The sequence below is a fragment of the Phascolarctos cinereus genome, unplaced genomic scaffold (genome assembly GCF_003287225.1).
Source record: "Phascolarctos cinereus isolate Bilbo 61053 unplaced genomic scaffold, phaCin_HiC Scaffold_4;HRSCAF=312, whole genome shotgun sequence".
NCBI classification, from domain to species: Eukaryota; Metazoa; Chordata; class Mammalia; order Diprotodontia; family Phascolarctidae; genus Phascolarctos; species Phascolarctos cinereus.
The window spans coordinates 89,858,283-89,878,142 of NW_027555847.1; the positions used below are offsets into that span (position 1 = coordinate 89,858,283).

Here is a 19,860-nt window from a genome sequence, read left to right on the forward strand (position 1 = left end):
TGTTGTAGCAAAAAATTTTATTCTGTCTTGAAGGCTTTGCCTCCTTTGTGGCCTAGAACCCAGGGAGTCAGGGCAGTGCTGAGGGGGAGGCAGGGCAGGAACAGGCTGTTTGGAGGGTCTTGGAGGGTCTTGGGGAAAGGCAGGTGGTGGCAATGGTACAGATTCCACTCTTCTACCTCCTCCTCTTCTTTTTCCTCCTCTTCTTCTTCTTTTTCTTCCTCCTTTTCCTCCCTATTCGGCCTTCTCTTTGGCAGCTTCCTTCTCTTCCTCTAGGGCCAGGAGCCTCTCTCTTTCTTTAATGAGTTGCACACCACAGTAGGTGACAAACAGAATGACCAGGGTGCTTTGAGGGAATCCTAGGTAGGTGGCACAAGGTGTTGGCGTTGTGGGTTGGGCAAGATCATACCCTTTTCCCTGCCCTACCTTCATCCACTGGTTAAGGCCACAGATTTCCTCTCCTTCCCCAGTGTGATCTCCCCTACAACACAGAGCTTGACCTTCCCCTCTCTGATGATCTCAAAGCACATATCTGTATAGGTGTATGTATGTGTGTAGTATTTAGGACTGGATGATCATTTAAGACAATGAACACCAGAACCAGGGGGCCCCTCAGGACATAGAACATAGATTGTCAGAGCTAGGAGGGACCCTAGGACGTGCATGGATTGTCAGAGCTGGACATTAGAGAGAGTCTGATTTTATGGGGAAGGAAACTAAAGCTCAGAGAGAATTACTGACCTTCACAAGATCACCTAGCTGTTAGTGACTTGAGTGAAATTGGAATGTCTGCCTCAGATTCCTTCTGCGTCCCACCCCTAACTGGCCAGACTTAGTCACAAGGGATGCCTGCCTCTCCCGGTCTCATCTTTGCCCTCCCCTTCTCCTCCCAGCAGGTCTCCAGTGCCCCCAACAAACCTGTGAGCACTAGGCGTCTGATCACTAGCTCCATGAACTCCAGGCTGTTCAGAGACATGAGGTTGTACACGATGATGGACCAGAAGTTTGCAGCCCCAAAGAGAGCCCGAGCTCTCCGGGACATCTGCTCGGACACTGAGGCCTGTCCAGCCCAGGAAAGCAGAGGAAAGACAGGGAAGGGGAGTTTGGGGGAGGGGGAAGAGGAAGAGGAGGAGGAGGGAGATGAAGAGGAGGAGGAAGGGGAGGGGGACAAGGAGGAGGAGGAGTTAGGAAGGGGTTAGAGAAGAATGGAACTTCAGGCTTTAGGGGCCTCAAACACACAACCCCCTCTTCATTATCCAGGGAGTAGGGCCAGGGGTTAATAGGAAACCAGACACTGGCCCTGGAGTCAGGAAGACCAGAGTTCAAATCTGGTCTCAGACACATAACACTTACTAGCTGTGTGATTCTGGGCAAGTCACTTAACCCAATTGCCTCACACACACAAAAAAAATAAGGAACGAGAGATAATTTCCTCCTTCCTGCCCCTGCTCTCACTTTAGAACTGGACTTGCAGGCAGGAAGCCTAGCTAGCCACTTCCTAGATGTGTGTCCTTAGACAATTCCCTTCTTTGAACCTGAGTTTTCTCTTCTGTAAAATGGGGGTGATATAACACATGCCTGCAGCACTTTTTAAACCTCAAAGAGTTATAGAAGTGGGTGCTGTAATATTATTAATGAGCTGTTGTGATTACGAATAACAGAATCATAGACGCCTAGATCTGACAGACTGTCCAGTCCAACCATCTCATCTTACAAATGAGGAAACTGAGGCCCAGTGGGGGAGAGTCGCTTGCCATCCAAGGTCATAATGAAGGTCAGTGTCAAAGACAAGCCAGAAGCCAGGTCTTAGGCCTCCCAGCTCAGGGCTCCTGAACACCAATTAGACAATGTAAGTGAACTGTGTAGTTTCTTGCATTTCTACTGGCCCCAACCCCACTCTATTCAGCAGGACATTTAGGTAACATGGGGTTAGGATCCAGAGTTAGGAGGGACCATGGAAGGAGAGCTGGGGAGCAAGAGGCTCCTCAGTGTGTGCTTGAAGTCTTCTGCCATCTTGCCATCTTCCTTCTCTCTTCTCCTGGCCCTCCCCTCCCCCCTGGCCCTGCCGACCCCAGCTCACCTCCGCTCGGGCCACTGGTCCCCACTCAGCAAGCTTCTGCATCCAGAGCTCAAAGTTGAGACCGAAACAGTTCAGGGCAGACCACAGGTAGACAATATCACACGGTCCCAGCCACAAGGTGGTGATGGCAAAGGTGGCCAACGTGGCCCCCAGCTCTGGCCCCACTGACTGGTGCTCCCCACCAACAGCGTCATAGACATATCTGCAGGGGAGAGGGGAGGAGAGGGTTAACTCCGCAGGGTTCCTAGAGATTAACTGCAAGGGAGATTGGGAAAGTAGAGGGAGAATATGAATCACTGGACAGAGGAATCTGGGGAGGTGGGGTAGGTCACAGGTCCCCGATCAGCTGCCACCGTAGCTGTCCAGTTATGTCCCGAAGATGTTGCCAGTTCTCAGAAACTGGACAAGTGCTACTCTTGACTGTTCCTCCCAGGGAAGTCCCACCCCTGGAAACTATCTGAATCTGGTGGTCCTCTTCCTCCTTCCTTCATCTCCTACATTTTTAAAAAATTATATATTTTTTTAAGGAATGAAAATTGACTTTTCTTCTTAACCTCCTCTCTCCCAACCATTGTAGAAAAAAGAAAAAAAACAGAATCCCTGGTAATAAATATACGTAGTCAAAGATAACAAATCCCAGCACTGGCCACGGTATTGCTCTGGGGTCTCCCCACCCACCCAGAGGACAGACAACACCTGAGGGTGGGAGACACTCACTTGCATAGCCAGTCATTGATCCCACGGTCAAAGTGCCTAGGATGTAGAGAAGAAATACTGCTGGAGGAAGGATGTGGGCGCTATGAAGCCCCAGGGAGGTGGGGGTATCTCAGAGAGCCCCAAGGGGACAGAGATGTATCCCAGTGAGCTGTGGGAGCACAAGTGTATCTCAGGGAGCCCTGAGGGGAAGGGGACTCTGGATACTCTGAAGGGACTGGGGGTATCTCAGAGGGGTCTGAGGACAGGGGTTTCTCAGGCAACAAGGGAACCTCAGGAGACAGAGGTGTCTCTCAGGGAGTGCTGAGGGGACAGAGATATTCGAGGAATTCTGGGGAGACCAGAGTGTCTCAGGAAGCCCTGAAGGGGCAGGGACATCTCAGAGACCTCTATGGGTATAAACCACATAGGGCCTTCTAGATCCTTGGGTGCGGCCTTTTGACTGAGTCCAAGTTTTACAGAACAAATCCTTTTATTAAGGGGATTTGTTCTGTGAAGTGTGGATTCCATCAAAGGGCTGCCCTTGAGGACCTAGACCGCCAAATGTAGCCTCGAGGCCACAGATTCCCCACCCTTGGAGGGGTTTCCCAAGGAGACTCAGGGGACATAGGAGTGTCTCAGGGAGCTCTGAGAATAAAGGGGTGCCTTTGGAAGGCCTCAAGGGACAGAAGCATTTCAGGAAGGTATGAGAGCACAGGGGTATGTCAGAGAGGGAGTCCTGAGGAGACAGGAGTGTGTCAGGGGAATCTGAGGGCAAAGGGGTATTTAAGAGCATCCTAAGGAGGACAGGAAATTTTCAGGGAGCCCTGAGGCAGACTCCGTGTTTTGGGTGAAGATTAAAGAGGAGGAAAAATGGAGGTGATATTGTGGTAGCACGGTATGTGCCATTTTGACAGAAGATGGAGAGAGGTGAGAAGTTTAATATGGATCACATCATACAGGAGGCATGATATAGCAGTGTTAGGCGACTTTCCACCATCCACACATTGGCAGGAGATCTCTCTTGCAGAAACACAGCAGCTAAAAATGTCTGGATTTGACTTGATGCTAATTTTATCTTTCCCATGGTGGAGGAAGCAATAAGAGAAGTGGCTATGCTGGATCTGAGCATGACCATCAAGGAAGTAGAAATAATGGGAACATTTGAGGTGAAGTAATTCCTCGATCTTAGAACTAATGATCGAGGAGAGGTGATATGGGCATAATTTGGGAGGTCTATGAGAAGCAGTATGGGGTAGTGGCAAACATGTTGGATTTGGAGTCAGGAGGACCTAAATTCAAACCCTGCTTCTTATATTTACTTGCTATGTGACTAGCAGAGGTGGGTAACCTGTGGCCTCGAGGCTACATGTGGCCCTCTAGGTCCTCAAGTGCCCAAGACTGAATTCAAAGGGCCACCCTTGAGGACCTAGAGGGCCAAAGGTAGTCTCAAGGCCACAAGTTACCCACCCCTGGACTGTATCACTTAATCCCTCTGAGCCTCAGCTTTCTTATCTGTGAAATGGAAGACACAGTGTCAGTCACATTTATCTCACAGGGTTTCTTGTGAGCATTAAATTCAATAATGTAGATAAAGTGTTTCAAAAACCTTGAAGCACTCATTAAGACGTAGGCTAGATTTTTGGAAAGCAAAATTTAGAGAAAGAATAAGGAGACTCCCATTGGTTAAAATTCTTCAGGGGAAGTCATTTCAGGATGGGTAGGCATTTCTCAAAAGTGAATTCTAAAGACATGAAGATAAATAATTCCAGAGGAAAAGGTGGCGTTCTCTAAAGAGATCTGTTTGAATGTATAGGACACTTAATGACCATTTCAATTTAAAAAAAACATGTACTTACAAGGAAATACAGAATGACTCTTCTGACATAATGCTGAATGATTAGTAGAATGAGAACACTGTATATTTAAAGGAAAAAGGATGAGAAAGGAAGGGAAAGAAAAGAAATGGGAAAAGAAAAGAAAGGAAGAGGAAAAGAAAGGAAGGCAAATAGGATCAAAGGGGGCAAGCCTGTGGTCAGGATTGGAAGGAAACAACCAGGGAAACATTTTTTTCTTTGTATGTTTGTTAGTTTATTTCATAGTTCTTTGTTAAAGGCTAAGTATTTGGGAGTAATATCTTAAGCCTTGTTTTGTATGTTTATTTTTTGTTCATGGTTGTTAGGTATATTATGTGTCAAATATGTTTATATGTATATATGATATTTTTATTAAAGACAGGCACAGAAAATGGAAACAAGGCTAGGGAATAAAGAACGTGCACAGTAAGTGCCTTATTGGCCTGTAAGAAAAGGATTAAAGTGCCAAAGCTTAGAATAAACTGAGGCTCACTTATGATAATAAGGATAACAGAAAAGGCTTTGTTAGCTAGTTGGGGGAGGGGGGGAAGGAAGATCAAGGAGAAATGCTAGAACTACTGGACTCTTGTTTTACTTTTTTTTTCTGCCAAGAATAATACTCTCTGGACTAGAAAGGGTAGAAGAAAGATGACTAAGAGGGAGTTCAAAAACCCAAGATATGTAAGGAGATGGTAGGAAACCATCTAGGTCATCTAGATGATGGGTTTAATTATGGGTCCAGACAAACTTTGCTCCACGGACAAAAGAACTTGAAGGTGTGATTGATGAGCTGCTCTCAGCGATATCTGAAAAATCACAAAGCATTTGGTGTGTTGATTGGCTGTGCTGAATTGCTCTTTATCTCTTTCTTTTAAAATCTTTGTCACAAGGAATGGATTATTGGGTATGTTTGGAAAGGAATGGGATGTAAAAATAAAGGGTATCAATAAAGAGGAGATAAAATTTTACTAAGAAAGTTTGTAGAGAATGGGAGAGCTACCATAGACTGAAGAAGGAAAAATACATTCCTGATTTTCAAAAAAGGCAAGAGAGTAGAGTCTGTTAATTATAGGCCACTGAGCCTAAGTTGTTTCATTTCTTGGTAAAATTCTAGAATATCCTGTTAAGAACCAATGCTTGCCCAAGGTGTTTGTCACAACCACGGAATATATCCCACAGAGGATTCTCTAAAGATGAAATAGAATAAATATAGATGAAAATAGAATGCAAGGATTCTCTATGGATGGCGAAGTCCTCCAGATGCCTCTATTGGAGATAACATTGTGCCGATGGCACCAAGACCTTGAATGCTACACAGCCTGTTCAATGAGTTCCACGTCCACACAGTACAATCAAGTCTACACTACCAAGATCAAGTGGATGAGTAATACCTAATGTCCAGACTTAGATGGGCAGTTGAATAGACAATCCATGTTCCTTGGCAACACGTATCTCAAACAGGATGTTGCAAACAGACATAGAGTTGGGCCCAGAATTGAAGAGGAAGAGAGAGGGATAGATTACCTTTGGGAAATGGCATCTAGCACTTTGAAAAATTTCAAGCTATCCTTGAAACAAAAAACAATTATCTTTCATAACATCAATATTCTTCCAGTGATGCCATATGGCTGCCAAACATGGGATACCATAATCCCTAAAGAATCAGAATTGTGAGTGACCCATAAGGCAACAGAGAGATACATGGTAGGCCTAGGTAGTCTGTGGTGCATTACCACTAGAGGTCTTTTAAGCAAAAGCTGGATAAGTAAGCCCCTGTACAGGGGGTTCTATAGAACTCTTCTATAGCAGAGGAGTTCTTGCTTGGGTCCAGATTGGGCCAGATGTCCTCTAAGGTTCTGTCCACCTTGGAGATTCATAGGAATAGGGGACTTTCAAGGGGATATAAAAGTCTCCAGGCATTCTGAAGGGAAAGGGGAATTGTAGGGAGCTCTTGGAGGGGGGGGGGGTCAGAAGAATCTCAGAGAGTCCTGAGGGGATAGGGATGTCTCTAGTGCCCCACGGCAGTGGTGGCGGCGGGGAGGGAACAAACTTACGTTTCTGCAAAGACATAGAGGGCTGTGATGCACTTAGGTGCCTGGGGTGGGTCCAGATGATCCAGACGGGCCACAGTGTTCACAACACCAAACATCACAGCTGACTTCACCCAGTCATACACCAGATTGGAGTAGGCCAGGCCCGCTGGGGGCCAACAAGGACCTGCGTCACTCACTCTGGCCTAGGAGGTCAATACATCCACCGCCCTACATCCAATCAGACCCTCCCCCTCCGTCACCCTCTATAGAACCCGAAAAGAGAGCCTTCCTATCACTCCATGACCCATCCATCCCTCTTTACCCTGGGTTTGTGACCCTCACTCCCATTTCCACCCTGGGGGTCCAGTTCTCCAAGGAGGCCATTGAGAAAATCTCTAAAACTTTTCAAAACAAAAATGATCCCTTAGTCCTGTGAATTGAATGAGTGACTGTCCTGCCCCAGTCCTCATCATTTGACTCTCAGCATCCTGAGGGAGCTGGACCTCACCGATTTGCCCACATTTTTCTCCAAAATACCAAGGGATATTTGAAAGTGACTGAAGGTCTCCAGCTCATCAAATAGTCTTAGCAATTGCTTTGTTTGTCTGCAGAACCTTGGCGTCCCAGGCCCACAGCATCACGGAGGGGATTGTGTAGTCCAAATTGTATCTAAGCATGAGTCCCAGAAGTGTTTAGCATCCCCCCAAAGGGGCAATGTGGCCTCCATCTGAAGCCCTCCAGGGCCCTGTTCACCACTTCATTCCATCTGTAGACAGCTTTGAGTGTTAGAAAGGTTTTCTTTATATGGCTATGAAACTAAAATCTGCCCTTCTTTGTTCATCCAGAGAACTTCGCTGAAGTACCTTCACTTAAGTACTATTTCACTTAAGTACCTACTATGCACAGATCACTTTGCTGGATGCTGGCTGATACCAAATTTAGCTAAGCTCTGGTCCCTGCTCTCCTGGAGTTCAGTTCTCCTCTTTTAATGTCCAATAGGATCCAGTAGGATAAGCCTTCTTTGTTACAGCCCTTCAAATCCTTAAAGATAGGTGCCACATCCTCTCTACGTTTTCTATTCTCCTGGAAAAACAGGCCCATTCCCTTCTGATATCTTTCATGTGGCCTAGCCTCACCATCATGGTCACTTCTGGACTTGTTTTAGCTTGTATATTTCCTAAAATGTAGCATCTCCAACTTGGACAGAGTATCCCTGATGAAGTCTGTTAAGGGAAGAAGATGGGGGGATTATTACCTCCCCTGTTCTGAACTCTTGGGCTAGAAGTCAGGAGACCTGAGTCTCCTATGTGCCCTTCCGAAAATCATATGTCTTCTCTGGACTTCAGTTTTTCTGTTTTGTTTTGTTTTTCTGGATTTGGAGCCTGGGAAACTGGCTTGAATTCTGTTCCTATACCTATCATCTGTATGATGCTGGAAAATATTTTCACCTCTCTGGGCCTCAGTTTCCTCATCTGTAAAATGGGGGCGATGTCTCCCATATGCCCATTTCCCAGCATTATTTTGAGCAAAGTGCTTTGTAAACTCTAAAGCGCCCCAGAAATGAGAGCTGTTATTGTTGAGAGGATGCTGCTGAGGCCAAGGGAGTGAAGAGACAGTGGCACAAAGGTGCTCTTTGTTTGAGGACAAACACAGCTAAAATCTTATCTGGGCAAGAGGAGAGGAGATGGCGTCACCCCTGGCTTGGGAGGAGGAGAGGGGGTTGGGAGAGGGCATGGTTGGGAAGCTGAGGTTATCCCAAGATGTGAAGGAGTAAGTGGCCTGAGGGGATGGTTTGAATTTTGGCTGTATCCAGGACTCCCCAGGACCCCCTCCCTGGACAGAATGAAAAGCTGCCTCCACCTTTGGCTCCCTACATCCTTTCCTTTTTCCTCGCTTTCTCACTCTCTCACCAGAAAACAGCTGAAGTCAGGAGACTTCTTTTTCTTGGGAGGGGGCATCTCTGATTCCCCTTTCCTCCCTCCCCGCCCACCCTATCCCACCCCTCCTGGTAATTGGGGTTACACCATGTCCTCAAGACCTTGACAGTGTCAAGAGAATCAGAGAATCACAGAAGCATTTCTGAGCCAAGGGGATCTCAGAGATCAGATACAATGACCTGCTTCATTTTGCAGATGAGGCCTGAACCTGATGCCAGGAGGGGAAGAGACTTGCCCAAGGTCATAAAAGAAATTACAGCCAGGACTTGAATCCAGGCCTCCATGACTCCTTTGTACCAGTGCTTTGGGCCTAGACTCTTGGTTTGGATAAAGTCCAGACTGCTCACGTTGATATTCAAGGCCCTTCCGAGTCTCATCCCACTCCACCTTTTCTGTCTTCTTTCCCTTTCACAACCACTTAGCCAGGCCTATTACTGGTTCCATATGTGGTGTGATTGTCTGCAATTCTCCACATCGTTCCCCTGTTAGAGGCCTATCTGGAACACACTCCCTGCTCCATCCTCTTTCACCTGTCTGATCTGAGCTGTTAGGGCTTAAACCTTACCTGTGCCAACCACGGAGAACACCATCCTGCTCCGATTTCTTACACTTCCAGGGCTGTGCCCTCATGATCTGTCCCTATCTCTTCAACCAGCCTATAAGCTCCCTGAGGGCAAGGCCTGGACCTGTTCCTCTGTCCTTGTCCAGCCTCGTAGAGGGCTGGGCACACAGGGTAGAACTGACTTCAGACTTGATAGACCCTTCCATGGCTCCCCCCTGCCCATAGGTAAGGATTTGCCTGGCATTTAGAACCATTCAAAACTTTCTCTTCGGTTTTATCTCCTGCTAACTTCTCCTCTTCTTACATGCTAGATTCCAGTCAGAGTGGACAAGGAGGTATTTCCCAGTCTTATCTTGTCCTTTCCAGCCTCTGTGCACTGCTATCAACCATCCCCTAATAGCTGGAACACACATCTCCTCATCTCTGTCTGTCAACATTCTTCCATTCCTCCAGGGGTCATCTCAGGGGTCACCTACTCTATTAAACCTTCCTCGACTACTCCACCTCTCCCTACCAAGCTGAAAGAGATCCCTCCCCTTCAAATTTTGTCCTAGACTACTTTGTCTAGGTCCCTCTTTTTTACCCATCACATTCTTCCTTGAATTACAGGTATCAGCGTATGTGTGAATACACATATGTATACATGTATATATCATTAAAGTATAAGCTCCCTGAAGGCAGGAACTATCTTTTATATCTTTGTATCCCCAGTACTGCACATAAAGCCTTATAATTCAATTCCATTCAAATTCAAGAAATATTTAGTAAGTGCCTATTAAACACTACATAGGCTTTCACAAAAGTGAACCAGTCCCTGCTCTTGGGGAGTTTCTAGCCTACTGGAAGGATACAAGTACCCAGATACAGAAATGCAAAATATATGCCAAGTAATTTCAAGAGGAAGAAAGCACTAAGTGGGCACTTAATAACAGTTTTTTGAATTGAATTGATTAGCCCCCCTCTCTGAAAGAATTCTGGAGGATGCTTTTGCCTACTTCTGATTGAGCCTCAGCCACCTTTCTCTCATACACACACACATTTTTCTGTGTATATACACACAAGAAACATACAAGCACATAGAGACACATACAAACATATACAGAGGCACATAAAACATATTCATAGACACATACAAACACACTAACATATGCACATAAATATATACATGCGGACCCATAAAAACACAGACATACACAGAGACATATGTGTATACACTGATGCACATAAACACACATACCCAGTTACACAGATACATACAAACACATAGACATATTGCCCACCCCACTCTTCCAGGACGGACATGTCCTACCCCAAAGTGTCAAATCTACTCAGGTCACTGGAGGTAGATGGCCTACCACAGGCTCAGAGTTCTCCAGCACCCACAAATGCTTTCGCTAGGCCACTTTTGTTTGAGAAAATCAGCCTAGGCCCTGGAGGAGGGGGGAGTCACAGGCGTGGGGGAAAGACCCTTGGTCCCTGCCAGATCCCACATCTAGTCCTCACCCACCTAGGGCCCAGTCTGAGAGCCGACTGGTGAACTTGAGGTCGTTAGGAATGGTAAGGATGTAGAAGAAATGAAAGAACACATCCACCGCCACGATGGAGGCCAGGCTGAGTCCCGCCTGGGTGCGGATCTGCCACATTTCCCACTCCCTCCGAACAGGCTCCAGCTGGCTCACCTGGGAGTAGGGGGAGGAGGAGATGCTTACCTGGCTCTGGCCTCACTCCAGTGAGTCACAGTCCTGCCCTTAGGGATACCCCCACCCTTAGCCTAAGTTGGGGGGGCATGGAATGTAGCCCTGCTCTCAAGGGAACTCATGGGTTTTTGGGGGGTGGGAGAGCATGATCCCCCAGGTCCAATTCCTTTACCTGGGCATGGAACTTGTCAAAGGTCATGATGGGTCCAAAGAAGAAGAAGGGGAGATAGAAGTTGTATTTGAGCAGGTCCAGGAAAGAGTAATTGCCTTCTGGCCAATCACAGTTCTCCAGGGCAAAGCTCATGCATCGGAAAATCGTGAAGCCGCTGCCCCCGTAAAACAGCACATCTTGAAGATCAAAAGTGCCCGTTACAAACCCGCTCTGGATGAGAAAGAACAGTAACCGCGCTCACTGGCGGCACCTTGGCACCTTCCCCCTCCCCTACCCACATACTCCTCATCCTTTAGGGCCCAGCTCAAAGCCCACCGCCTGCAGGAAGCCCATCCTGATCACCCCAGCCTATGTATCATCTCACTGATCAAATCTGTAAAGTGCTTAGCACAATTCCTGGAACATAGCAGGTGCTCTCTCAGCCTGTGCAGGCTCACTCATTCATTCATACATTCAGGTCTTTAGTAAGTGTCGTTTCATGTCTGGACCTAAGAGCCACAACACTGAGGGGGGGGAATAAAGGAAAGAAAGAACCTGGTCCCTGTCTTCAGGAAGCTCATTGCTCAGGAGACACAGAGTAGGAACAGACCCAGGCCCTTCCCTCGGGGAGCTCAAAGCCTAGGAGAGACAAGGCTTGCAAACAGGGCAGAGTGTGAAGAAGCCAAGGGTTAACTCAGGGCCCCAGCTCTAAGGGCTGGAGGGAAGCATTGGCTAGGCCAGCTTCATATGGGGCAGGAGGAAGAGGAGGGGGGTTGAACTGGACCTGAAAGGACAGGGAGCATTTGCAGAGGCATCAGGAGAAGGAAAGGCACAAATCTCAGCTCTGCCACTTACTAGCTGTGTGACCTTGGGCCAGTGACTGACCCTTTCCTCCTTCGTAAAATGAGAGGTTTGGACTAGAGCATATCTGCATTCCCTTCCAGCTCTAAGGCCTGGGACTCTTCCTTGGCCACCCGTGGCCCCCCTTTTCTCCTCCCTTCCCCAACCTTGCCCCATCTCAGGTGCACCTGCCATGAATTGGCTGGCTCCAGCTTGAAAGAGGCCAGACTGGCAAGCCCCAGGGTAAAGCAGAGCCACCGCTGCTTAAGCAGGGAAACCATGTAGAGACCCAGGCAATGGGCCAACAGGAGCAGCATGTAGGAGGGGCCCATGGTCCCCAGCACAGCTAAGGCCCCGTACACTGCATACATCCATGAGCGGAACTGTGGGAAGAGAAAGACAAAGTGGAGGTAGAGGCAGTGAGGACACGGGGTGCTTTGAGGGAGCTGGCTAGCTAGCTCTAGGCGGGGAGTCAGGAGACCTGAGTCCCACCCGTCTAGGAGAATGTCCTGTGTGACCTTAGGTAAGTCATTTCTCCTTCCTGGGCCTGAGTTTCCACACCTGTAAAATGGATTTAGACCAGATGATCTCTAAGGATTCATTCAGTTCTGATATTCTATGATCTAAGGTCCCTTCCAGCTCTGACATGCTGCTCAGTTCAATTCCATAAGCATTCATTAATTGCTTGTTATGAACTAGACACAAAACTAGGCACTGAGGGGGTACAGGGTTAGAAACAAAATAGTTCCTGCCCTCAAGGAGCTTATAGTTCAATGATCCTAAGTTTGGGGAAGGACTTCCTGCCAGAGTCTGGGCCATGTGAGGCCATAAGGGGGACATGTATAGGATAGGCAAGGGGATAGATGAGGCGAATCTACTTTTGGAGGAACCCCAACTCACCTGTGGGGCAATCATGGAGCAGATCTTGGCAAAGAGCACGTGACCGGAGAGGGCAAAGATGATGATGTTACGGAAGGAGGTGAACCACATTACCCACTCGAAATCTGCTACATCCTGGTGGAGGGAGAGAAGACTGAACTAGAGTGGCTAGGTGGCATAGTAGATAGAGTGTGGGGCTGGGAGTCGGGAAGACTCATCTTCATGAGTTTAAATGCAACCTCAGACACTTACTAGCTGTGTGACCCTGGGCAAGTCACTTAACCCTGCTTGCCTCAGTTTCCTCATCTGTAAAATGAGCTGGAGAAGGAAATGGAAAACCACTCCTGTGTCTTTGCCAAGAAAACCCCAAGTGGGGTCACAAAGAGTCAGACATGACTGAAACGGCTGAACAAAGAAAGTTGAGAGGTCCTAGAACTCTCCCTTCAGGATGGCGGGTAGTTGGGCTTGGTGCCCCCAGCATATGGAATGCACTCGTTTCTCATTTTTTGGGATTTGAAGGGGACGGCATTGGCTTCCTTTTGTGCGGGGTAGATTAACACCACTGGTGGGTCAAAGAGGATTAGTCTGAGGTTGCTTAAACAAGTAGGGTCACCCGTGGGTGGAGATCAGGACATTTTCTCACTTGCCCTACTCCCAAACATTTTCCCTCAGGCTTGGGGTTCCACCATCAGTGCTTTAGCTCTTAGCACAGAACCTGGTACACAGTGAGTGTGAAATAGATGCCTGTAGTGACTCATTTGTGTTTTGGGCTAAGGCAGTGGTTCCCAAGCTATACAGATGGGGGCCTCTGGAAGTTGTGGGATCTATTACAAAAGGTTCATAAATCCACACGTAAACCAAGCTTCACTCACTGTCAGAAGATGCAAATGAGTGAGTGCAATAGGTAAGCGGATAGACCCAGAGGGTGGCTATGTCTCACATGGCAGTATTTTCATGTGCACATAGAGGTTACTGCGATTAGTGACCTATCAATTCATTTCAAAATGTTCCTGAATTCATAGCTGCTTTTGGTTCCTTAGCGGAATACTAACAGTTCAAGCACCATCCCAGGGGGTGAGAAGTGGGTGCTCAGAGAGATTGTTTGTGCCCTCAAACCAAACACTTGACACTTACTAGCTGTGTGACCCTGGGCAAGTCACTTAACCCCAATTGCCTAAAAATTAAAAAAAGAGAGAGATTGTTTGAAGTTAAAATGTGGTCTTCATACTTGAGAAGGCGAGGAACCACTGAGTTCAAAGTCAGAGGACACAGGATAGGATCCCCCAGCTCTGACACTTGCTGGCTGTGAGACCTGGAGCGAGTCAGTGAACCTCTCTGGGCCTCAATTATTCTCCTTAGAAAAATGAGGGGTTTGGACCAGAGAATCTTTATAGTTTCTTCTGGCCCTAAATTCTATTATTTGCATTAAAATCCATATCCTCTTGAAAGAAGAGATCTAGTAGGACATACTAGCCTGGGTGATTTTATTGGCAGATAGAAGGGTCCTTGAGATGAAGGAACATAGGCTGGGTCAACTTCAGTTGGGAGTGTGGTTGCTCGGGGGAGAGCAGGCTTGGACAAGGGAGTGGGTGCAACATGAGGCCACCAGGCCCTGCTGGTGGCAGTCATGCATAGGAAAGGGGACTGTATCAGGGGCTTGTAGGCCTGAGGGTTTAGTGGCAAGAAGGAGCAAGAGATGGAGTGATAAGGTAGGGGGCCTTAACTTCTGCCTGGTCATCTCAGCAATATTTTCTTCCTGTCTCTCAGCCCTCCCTGTGAAATAGGAAATGCTATTAGCCCCTAGGAAAGAAAGATGGGGAGGGGGCACCTACCATCTTTCGTCCAATGTAATGCCATCCAGGCTTCACCGACTCCCTGAAGGCCTTCCTGTTCATGTTATCTGAAAAGAGATGTAGGAGTCTCAGTGTGCCAAGCCACTATGTGCTAGGGGGCAGCTCAGATGGCACAGTGGATACAGTGCAGGGCCGGGAATCAGGAAGACTAATCTTCCTGAGTTCACTGACACAGACACTTATTAGCTGTGTGACCCTGGGCAAGTCACTTCACCCTGTTTGCCTCAGTTTCCTCATCTGTAAAATCAGCTAGAGAAGGAAACGGCAAACTACTCCTATATCTTTCCCAAATGGGGCCATTAAGAATTGGACACGACTGAAAATGACTAAACAAAAATAGCGCATGTGCCCGGAACTGAGCTAAACACTTTACAATTATTTCTCATCTGATTCTCACAGCAACCCTGGAAAGCAGGTGCTATCATTATCCCTATTTTACAGGTAAGGGAACTGAGCTAGACAGAAGCTAAGTGTCTTGTCCAGGATCACACAGCTAGTAAGTGTCTGAGGCCAGATTTGAATTCAGGTCTTCCTGGCTCCAAGCCTGGCTCTCTTTCCACTGTGCTGCCTATTGATGTCTGTGTGTGTGCCTGGTGAACAGCTCCATCTGTACCCCCAAGCTCTTTGTATCATTCAGGTCCAGCTCTGGGAGTGATCTCAGGTGGCCTTTCCTCCCTAGGAAACATTTCCAATACTGCCTCCTCACACCTCAACCCCTGATGCTAGGATGGGACTTCCCTCTCTCTCTCTCCCTCTTTTGTATCCCACCTCCATTTCATCTCACCCTCCTCTTCCTCCTCTCCTTCTCTTCCTCCTCCTTCCCCTCCTCCTCTTTCTCCTTTTCCTCCTCTTCCTCTTTCTTCTCCTCCTCTTCCTCCTCCTCTTCTTCCTCCTCCTCCTTTGCCTTTTCCTCCTCCTTCTCTTCCTCCTTTTCTTTCTCTTCCTCTTTCTCCTCCTCCTCCTCTTTCTCTTCTTCCTTCTCTTCCTCCTCTTTCTCTTCCTCCTTTTCCTTCTTCTCTTCCTCTTTCTCCTCCTTCTCCTCTTTCTCCTTCTCTTCCATCTCTTCTTCCTTCTCCTCCCTATTTCCCCTGTCCCCCTCCCCTTCCTCTTCATACTAATACCAATGGAGTACATTACAATGTGCTTTCTCCTATAACTATCCTATGAGGGAAGGAGTGTACATCTGATTATCCATCTTGTGTAGATGGGGTAACAGAGATTTAGAAGTGTTGTGCCCCAGGTTATACGATAGTAAGTGGCAAAAGCAGAAAAAGGAATACACTGGTGTAAATATTAACTTAAATTTCCATGGGGCTCTAAGGCTTATAAAGCACTTTCTTCACAATAGGTCATGAGACAAGGTGGTACAAAGGTTGTCCTGTGCATTTTATGGATGAAGAAACTGAGGCCTTGAGAGGAGTGATTTGCCCAAGCTTACACAACTAGATGGCATCGCAATAGAGATTTGAAACCAAGGCTTCTGATTCAGAATGCCAAAGGAATGAGGATCTCTCTCTCTCTCTCTCTCCACCTGCATCCACCCTTAAGTCTCCCCTTCCTCCCCACTCCCCCCAAAACCCCCAAAGATGTCAAAGAATCCCTTTTTCCAGCATAGGGGCTTACCTCGAGATGCCTCAAAGAGCCCATTGCCAGCATAGCCCAGGGCACACACAAGAACCAAGGCATAGATGGCCAGCTCAGGAGGGGGCAGTGAAGTCTTGATGCCCATACTAGAGGAAAGGGACCAGTGGGGCCCTGGAGCTGGAAAAGAGGACCCGACCAGGTTAGCTACTCTTTTGTGCCGAGAGCCAAAGCAAGGTAGCCCTAATGTGGTCTCATTGGCGCCCCGCCTACATCTCATCCTGCCTTTCAGTCCATCTGCCTGTCTTGGGGAAAGTCAATGTTCTACCTTGGGAATCCTGGGAGCCACACAGACCCTGTCCTCAGGGAATCCCTGGTTTGAGAGATGGAACCATAGCATCTGTCCTCAAGCAAACTCCCTCCCTCCATCTGAAGGCACGACCCAGCCCTGCCCCTCTGGAAACCTCTGGACTGAGGAGGTAGAAAGACTAACACTTCTTGCATGGAGTCAGTCTCACTGAAAGAATATTAGTGCGAATTCTTCATTTACTATTTTTTCAAGTCATTTTCCTATTGGTAATGGCCTTGGATTCGTATTAGACTCACACAGTAATCCTATGAAGGAGGCAGGGCAGGACTAACTGGCCCTATTTTACAAATAAGGAAACTGAGGCTCAAGTTGACCCAGTGAGTGAGGACGAGAACCCAGATCTCTAGATTCCCAGTCAGGGGCTCTGACTTGCACCCTTTGGCCCCCAAACATCTATATCCATGGGTGTCATTACCCTCGTCTATCCCCTCCAACCTTGTCTCCCCATGAACTTCCCCTGGCTCCCAGGGCCTAGGGAGCACCTCTCCTCTTTCCACCTAGCACAGGGGAGAGGGTCCTTACCTTGCCTAGGTCCGGGTCTCCCAGGAGCCCTAGAGTGGGCTCAGAGGGTGAGCAAGGCCCGGCCCCTCCTGCTACCTCCTTTTCAGGAGGCTGGTTCCTGGGCCAGCCTGCTCCGGTTACTGGCCTGGCTCTGCCACCTCGGCCCAGGGCTCAGGTTCCTGAAAAGGGAAGGGAGGTGGAGTAAGGCCAGCTTATCTCTCTCTCTCTCTCTCCTGTCAGGGGCCTCGCCGGGGCTGTCCAACTCCTCAGGGTGGGCACACTGAAGAAACGGCCCCTTTCCTTTCCCCATCCACTCCTCAGGGCAGAGGACCCCAAAAGAACCCTTAGGCATCATCTAGTCTTGCCCACCTCATTTTACAGATAAGAAACCCCACGTCTAGAAAGGTCAGGCAGGTAACTTACCCAAGGTCACACAGTTAATAAGTCATCAGACTAGGACTCGAATCCAAGTCTCTTGACTCCAAGCCAAGTGTTTTTCCCACAACACAGTATAGTACTATCCTATGATATATATAAATATATATGATATTACTATAGTAATATATTCATTTTATAGCTGAAAGAACAGACTTGAAGAGGTTAAATGACTTTGTGCCTCTCCCTCCCCCCAAAAAAGAGGGGCCCTCAAGGGCCTTCAATCTCCATTTCTCTAAGCAATTATTAAAGGACCACCTCATCTGGGGCATGTGGAAATACCCCACTTTCCTCCTGGGCTACAGGGGCGACTGGGGTAACAGCTGTGCTTGTTGGGGCTTCCCAAGGGGTCAGGATCATATGTTTGGGAGCTGGAAAAAAACCTTAGATCATGTAGTCCAACCTTCTTATTTGAGAGTGGGGAAACTGAGGCATCAGATAGAGGAAGTGACCTACAAAAGATTGCAGAAGTAAGTGGCAGAGCTGAGATCCCAAGGCAAGCCAAAGTTCTTTCCTCTATACCATACTACTCTTCTTATAGAGTCCCCATCCCTCTCACTGAGCCCAACCCCCTCCCCCCATCCCTTAGCCATCAGTGAGCCCCCATCCCCATCCTCACCGAGCCCCTCTCTCCTCACTGAGTCTTCATCCCCAGAAACGAGCTGCATTCCCTTATCAAGTTTGGAGTTTCTTCACTTAGCTCCCATCACCTCACTTAACCTATCTCCACCCCTGCCCTTCACTGAACCTCTACCCTCCTCTGTGATTCCCTCTCACGAAGCAGATTTCAGCTGTATATAGGGAAAAATACTTCTTCATAATTAGAGCTGGAATAGGCTGCTTCTGGAGGTGGTTAGTTCCCCATCCCTGGAGGTCCTCAGTCAGAAGCTGGATGACCCCTTGCTGGGGGTGTTGAGAAGATTCCTCTTCGGTTGGACTAGATGCTCTAGGGGGTCCCTTCTAACTTTTGATGCACTGACAGAACCTTGGAGACAGTCTGGCCTACCTCCCTCATTGTACACATGGGGAAACTGAGGGCCAGCATGGGGGAAGGGACTACTTGTCCAGGTGGGGGTGAGTTATTGGCTGAGCTAGGACTTGAACCATGAATCTCACAATGCTGAGGTTATGGCTTCTTCCATGGGGGTAACTGTATCCCTCTGCTATACTGACTGGGTCTCTACAGCCAAGGCCCAAGGGGGTGGTTGTGGATTATTGGATGGCTTCCTGAGAGCTCTCTCCCCTCATCCATATCATTGCTGCCTTCAGGAGTTTGCCCTTTTCTAATAACATACTTTGTAAGGGTCCTAGATTTCCTCCTTCCTCCTCTCCCTCCCTCTTTATCTATTTCCCTCTCTTCTCTTCCTTCCTTCCTTCCTTCCTTCTCTCTGTTTATATCTTCCTTTCCCTTTCTCCCTCCCTCTAAGCCTTCTCTCTCTGTCTCTTTCTTCCCCCATTTCTTCCTTCTCTTCCTTCCCTCCATTTGTCTGTCCTCCCTCTCCCCCTTCCATCCAACCTTCCTCGTCTCTCCTTTTCTCCTTCCCTGCTTTCCTTTTCTCCTGTTTGTCTTCCTCTATACCACTTTCCCTCCTTCTCTCTCTCCTTAGTTGCCTTGGGCTCCATGGTACCAGCTTGGGACTCCCTAAGGGATGGAGCCCAGTTCTACAATGACTCCAAGTGGATTCCCGACAAGGCTTTCCTGGGACAATGACTGAAAGGTCAGAAGCAAGGCTCTTGAGACTGCTGAGCTGGACCTTCCCTGGGTAGAACTCTGTAGATATCAGCAAGAACACTTCCAAGTAGCTCCTTGCAAGATGAGGTCAGCGGAGAGGCCAGTGTGGCTATGACCACAATGACAAAGTCCCTACCCTTTGCATTGAATTCCAAGATGGGAGGACACAGAGTTGAATCCCCACTGTGCTGTTTACTTACTGTGTCACCTTAGAAAGCTCACTTCTTTCTCTGACTCTGTTTCCTCATCTGTAAAATGGACATAAACATACACACACTTGCTCTTCTGTGTAGTTGGAGGGAGTCATGAATCTGATCTACTCCTACAGAATGAGGTTTCCGTCACCCTCTCTTCCCTGCCTCCCAAGGCCTGGAGAGGCATTACACTGTTTCTCCTTGATGTTTTATTTAGAAAAATCCATTAGAGATATGTCTATAACCCCATTTTACAGAGGAAGAGATTGGAGCCCAGAGAGGTGGAAGGACTTTCTCACAGTCACACAGCAAGTCAGTGATGGAGCTAGGGATACACACACACACACACACACACACACACATACAGAGAGAGAGAGAGAAAGAAGAGAGAGAGAGAGAGAGAGAGAGAGAGAGAGAGAGAGAGAGAGAGAGAGAGTGAGTCCAGGTCTCCCAGTTCCTTTTAAGATCC

The 19,860-nt window shown here is 47.9% G+C and overlaps 1 protein-coding gene across 9 annotated transcripts in view; it reads right to left on the reverse strand.

The window, feature by feature from the left end:
- Nucleotides 1-19,860, reverse strand: part of HHATL (hedgehog acyltransferase like) — a 21,080-nt gene continuing 1,220 nt past the window's right edge. For 2 of the 9 annotated variants that reach the window (XM_078152411.1, XM_078152410.1), the window contains 15 exons: nucleotides 19,398-19,445; nucleotides 17,849-17,917; nucleotides 17,454-17,552; nucleotides 17,052-17,209; nucleotides 16,202-16,339; nucleotides 14,558-14,625; nucleotides 12,747-12,860; nucleotides 12,035-12,229; nucleotides 11,028-11,237; nucleotides 10,666-10,837; nucleotides 6,681-6,825; nucleotides 2,795-2,830; nucleotides 2,078-2,279; nucleotides 916-1,057; nucleotides 1-356 (listed from right to left, as the gene is read on the reverse strand). In XM_078152411.1, the coding sequence (XP_078008537.1) occupies nucleotides 232-356; nucleotides 916-1,057; nucleotides 2,078-2,279; nucleotides 2,795-2,830; nucleotides 6,681-6,825; nucleotides 10,666-10,837; nucleotides 11,028-11,237; nucleotides 12,035-12,229; nucleotides 12,747-12,860; nucleotides 14,558-14,625; nucleotides 16,202-16,307 (1,515 nt within the window). In that variant the 5' untranslated portion in view covers nucleotides 16,308-16,339; nucleotides 17,052-17,209; nucleotides 17,454-17,552; nucleotides 17,849-17,917; nucleotides 19,398-19,445 and the 3' untranslated portion in view covers nucleotides 1-231. The other 7 variants (XM_020999136.2, XM_078152414.1, XM_078152412.1 and 4 more) reach the window with 6 other exon arrangements.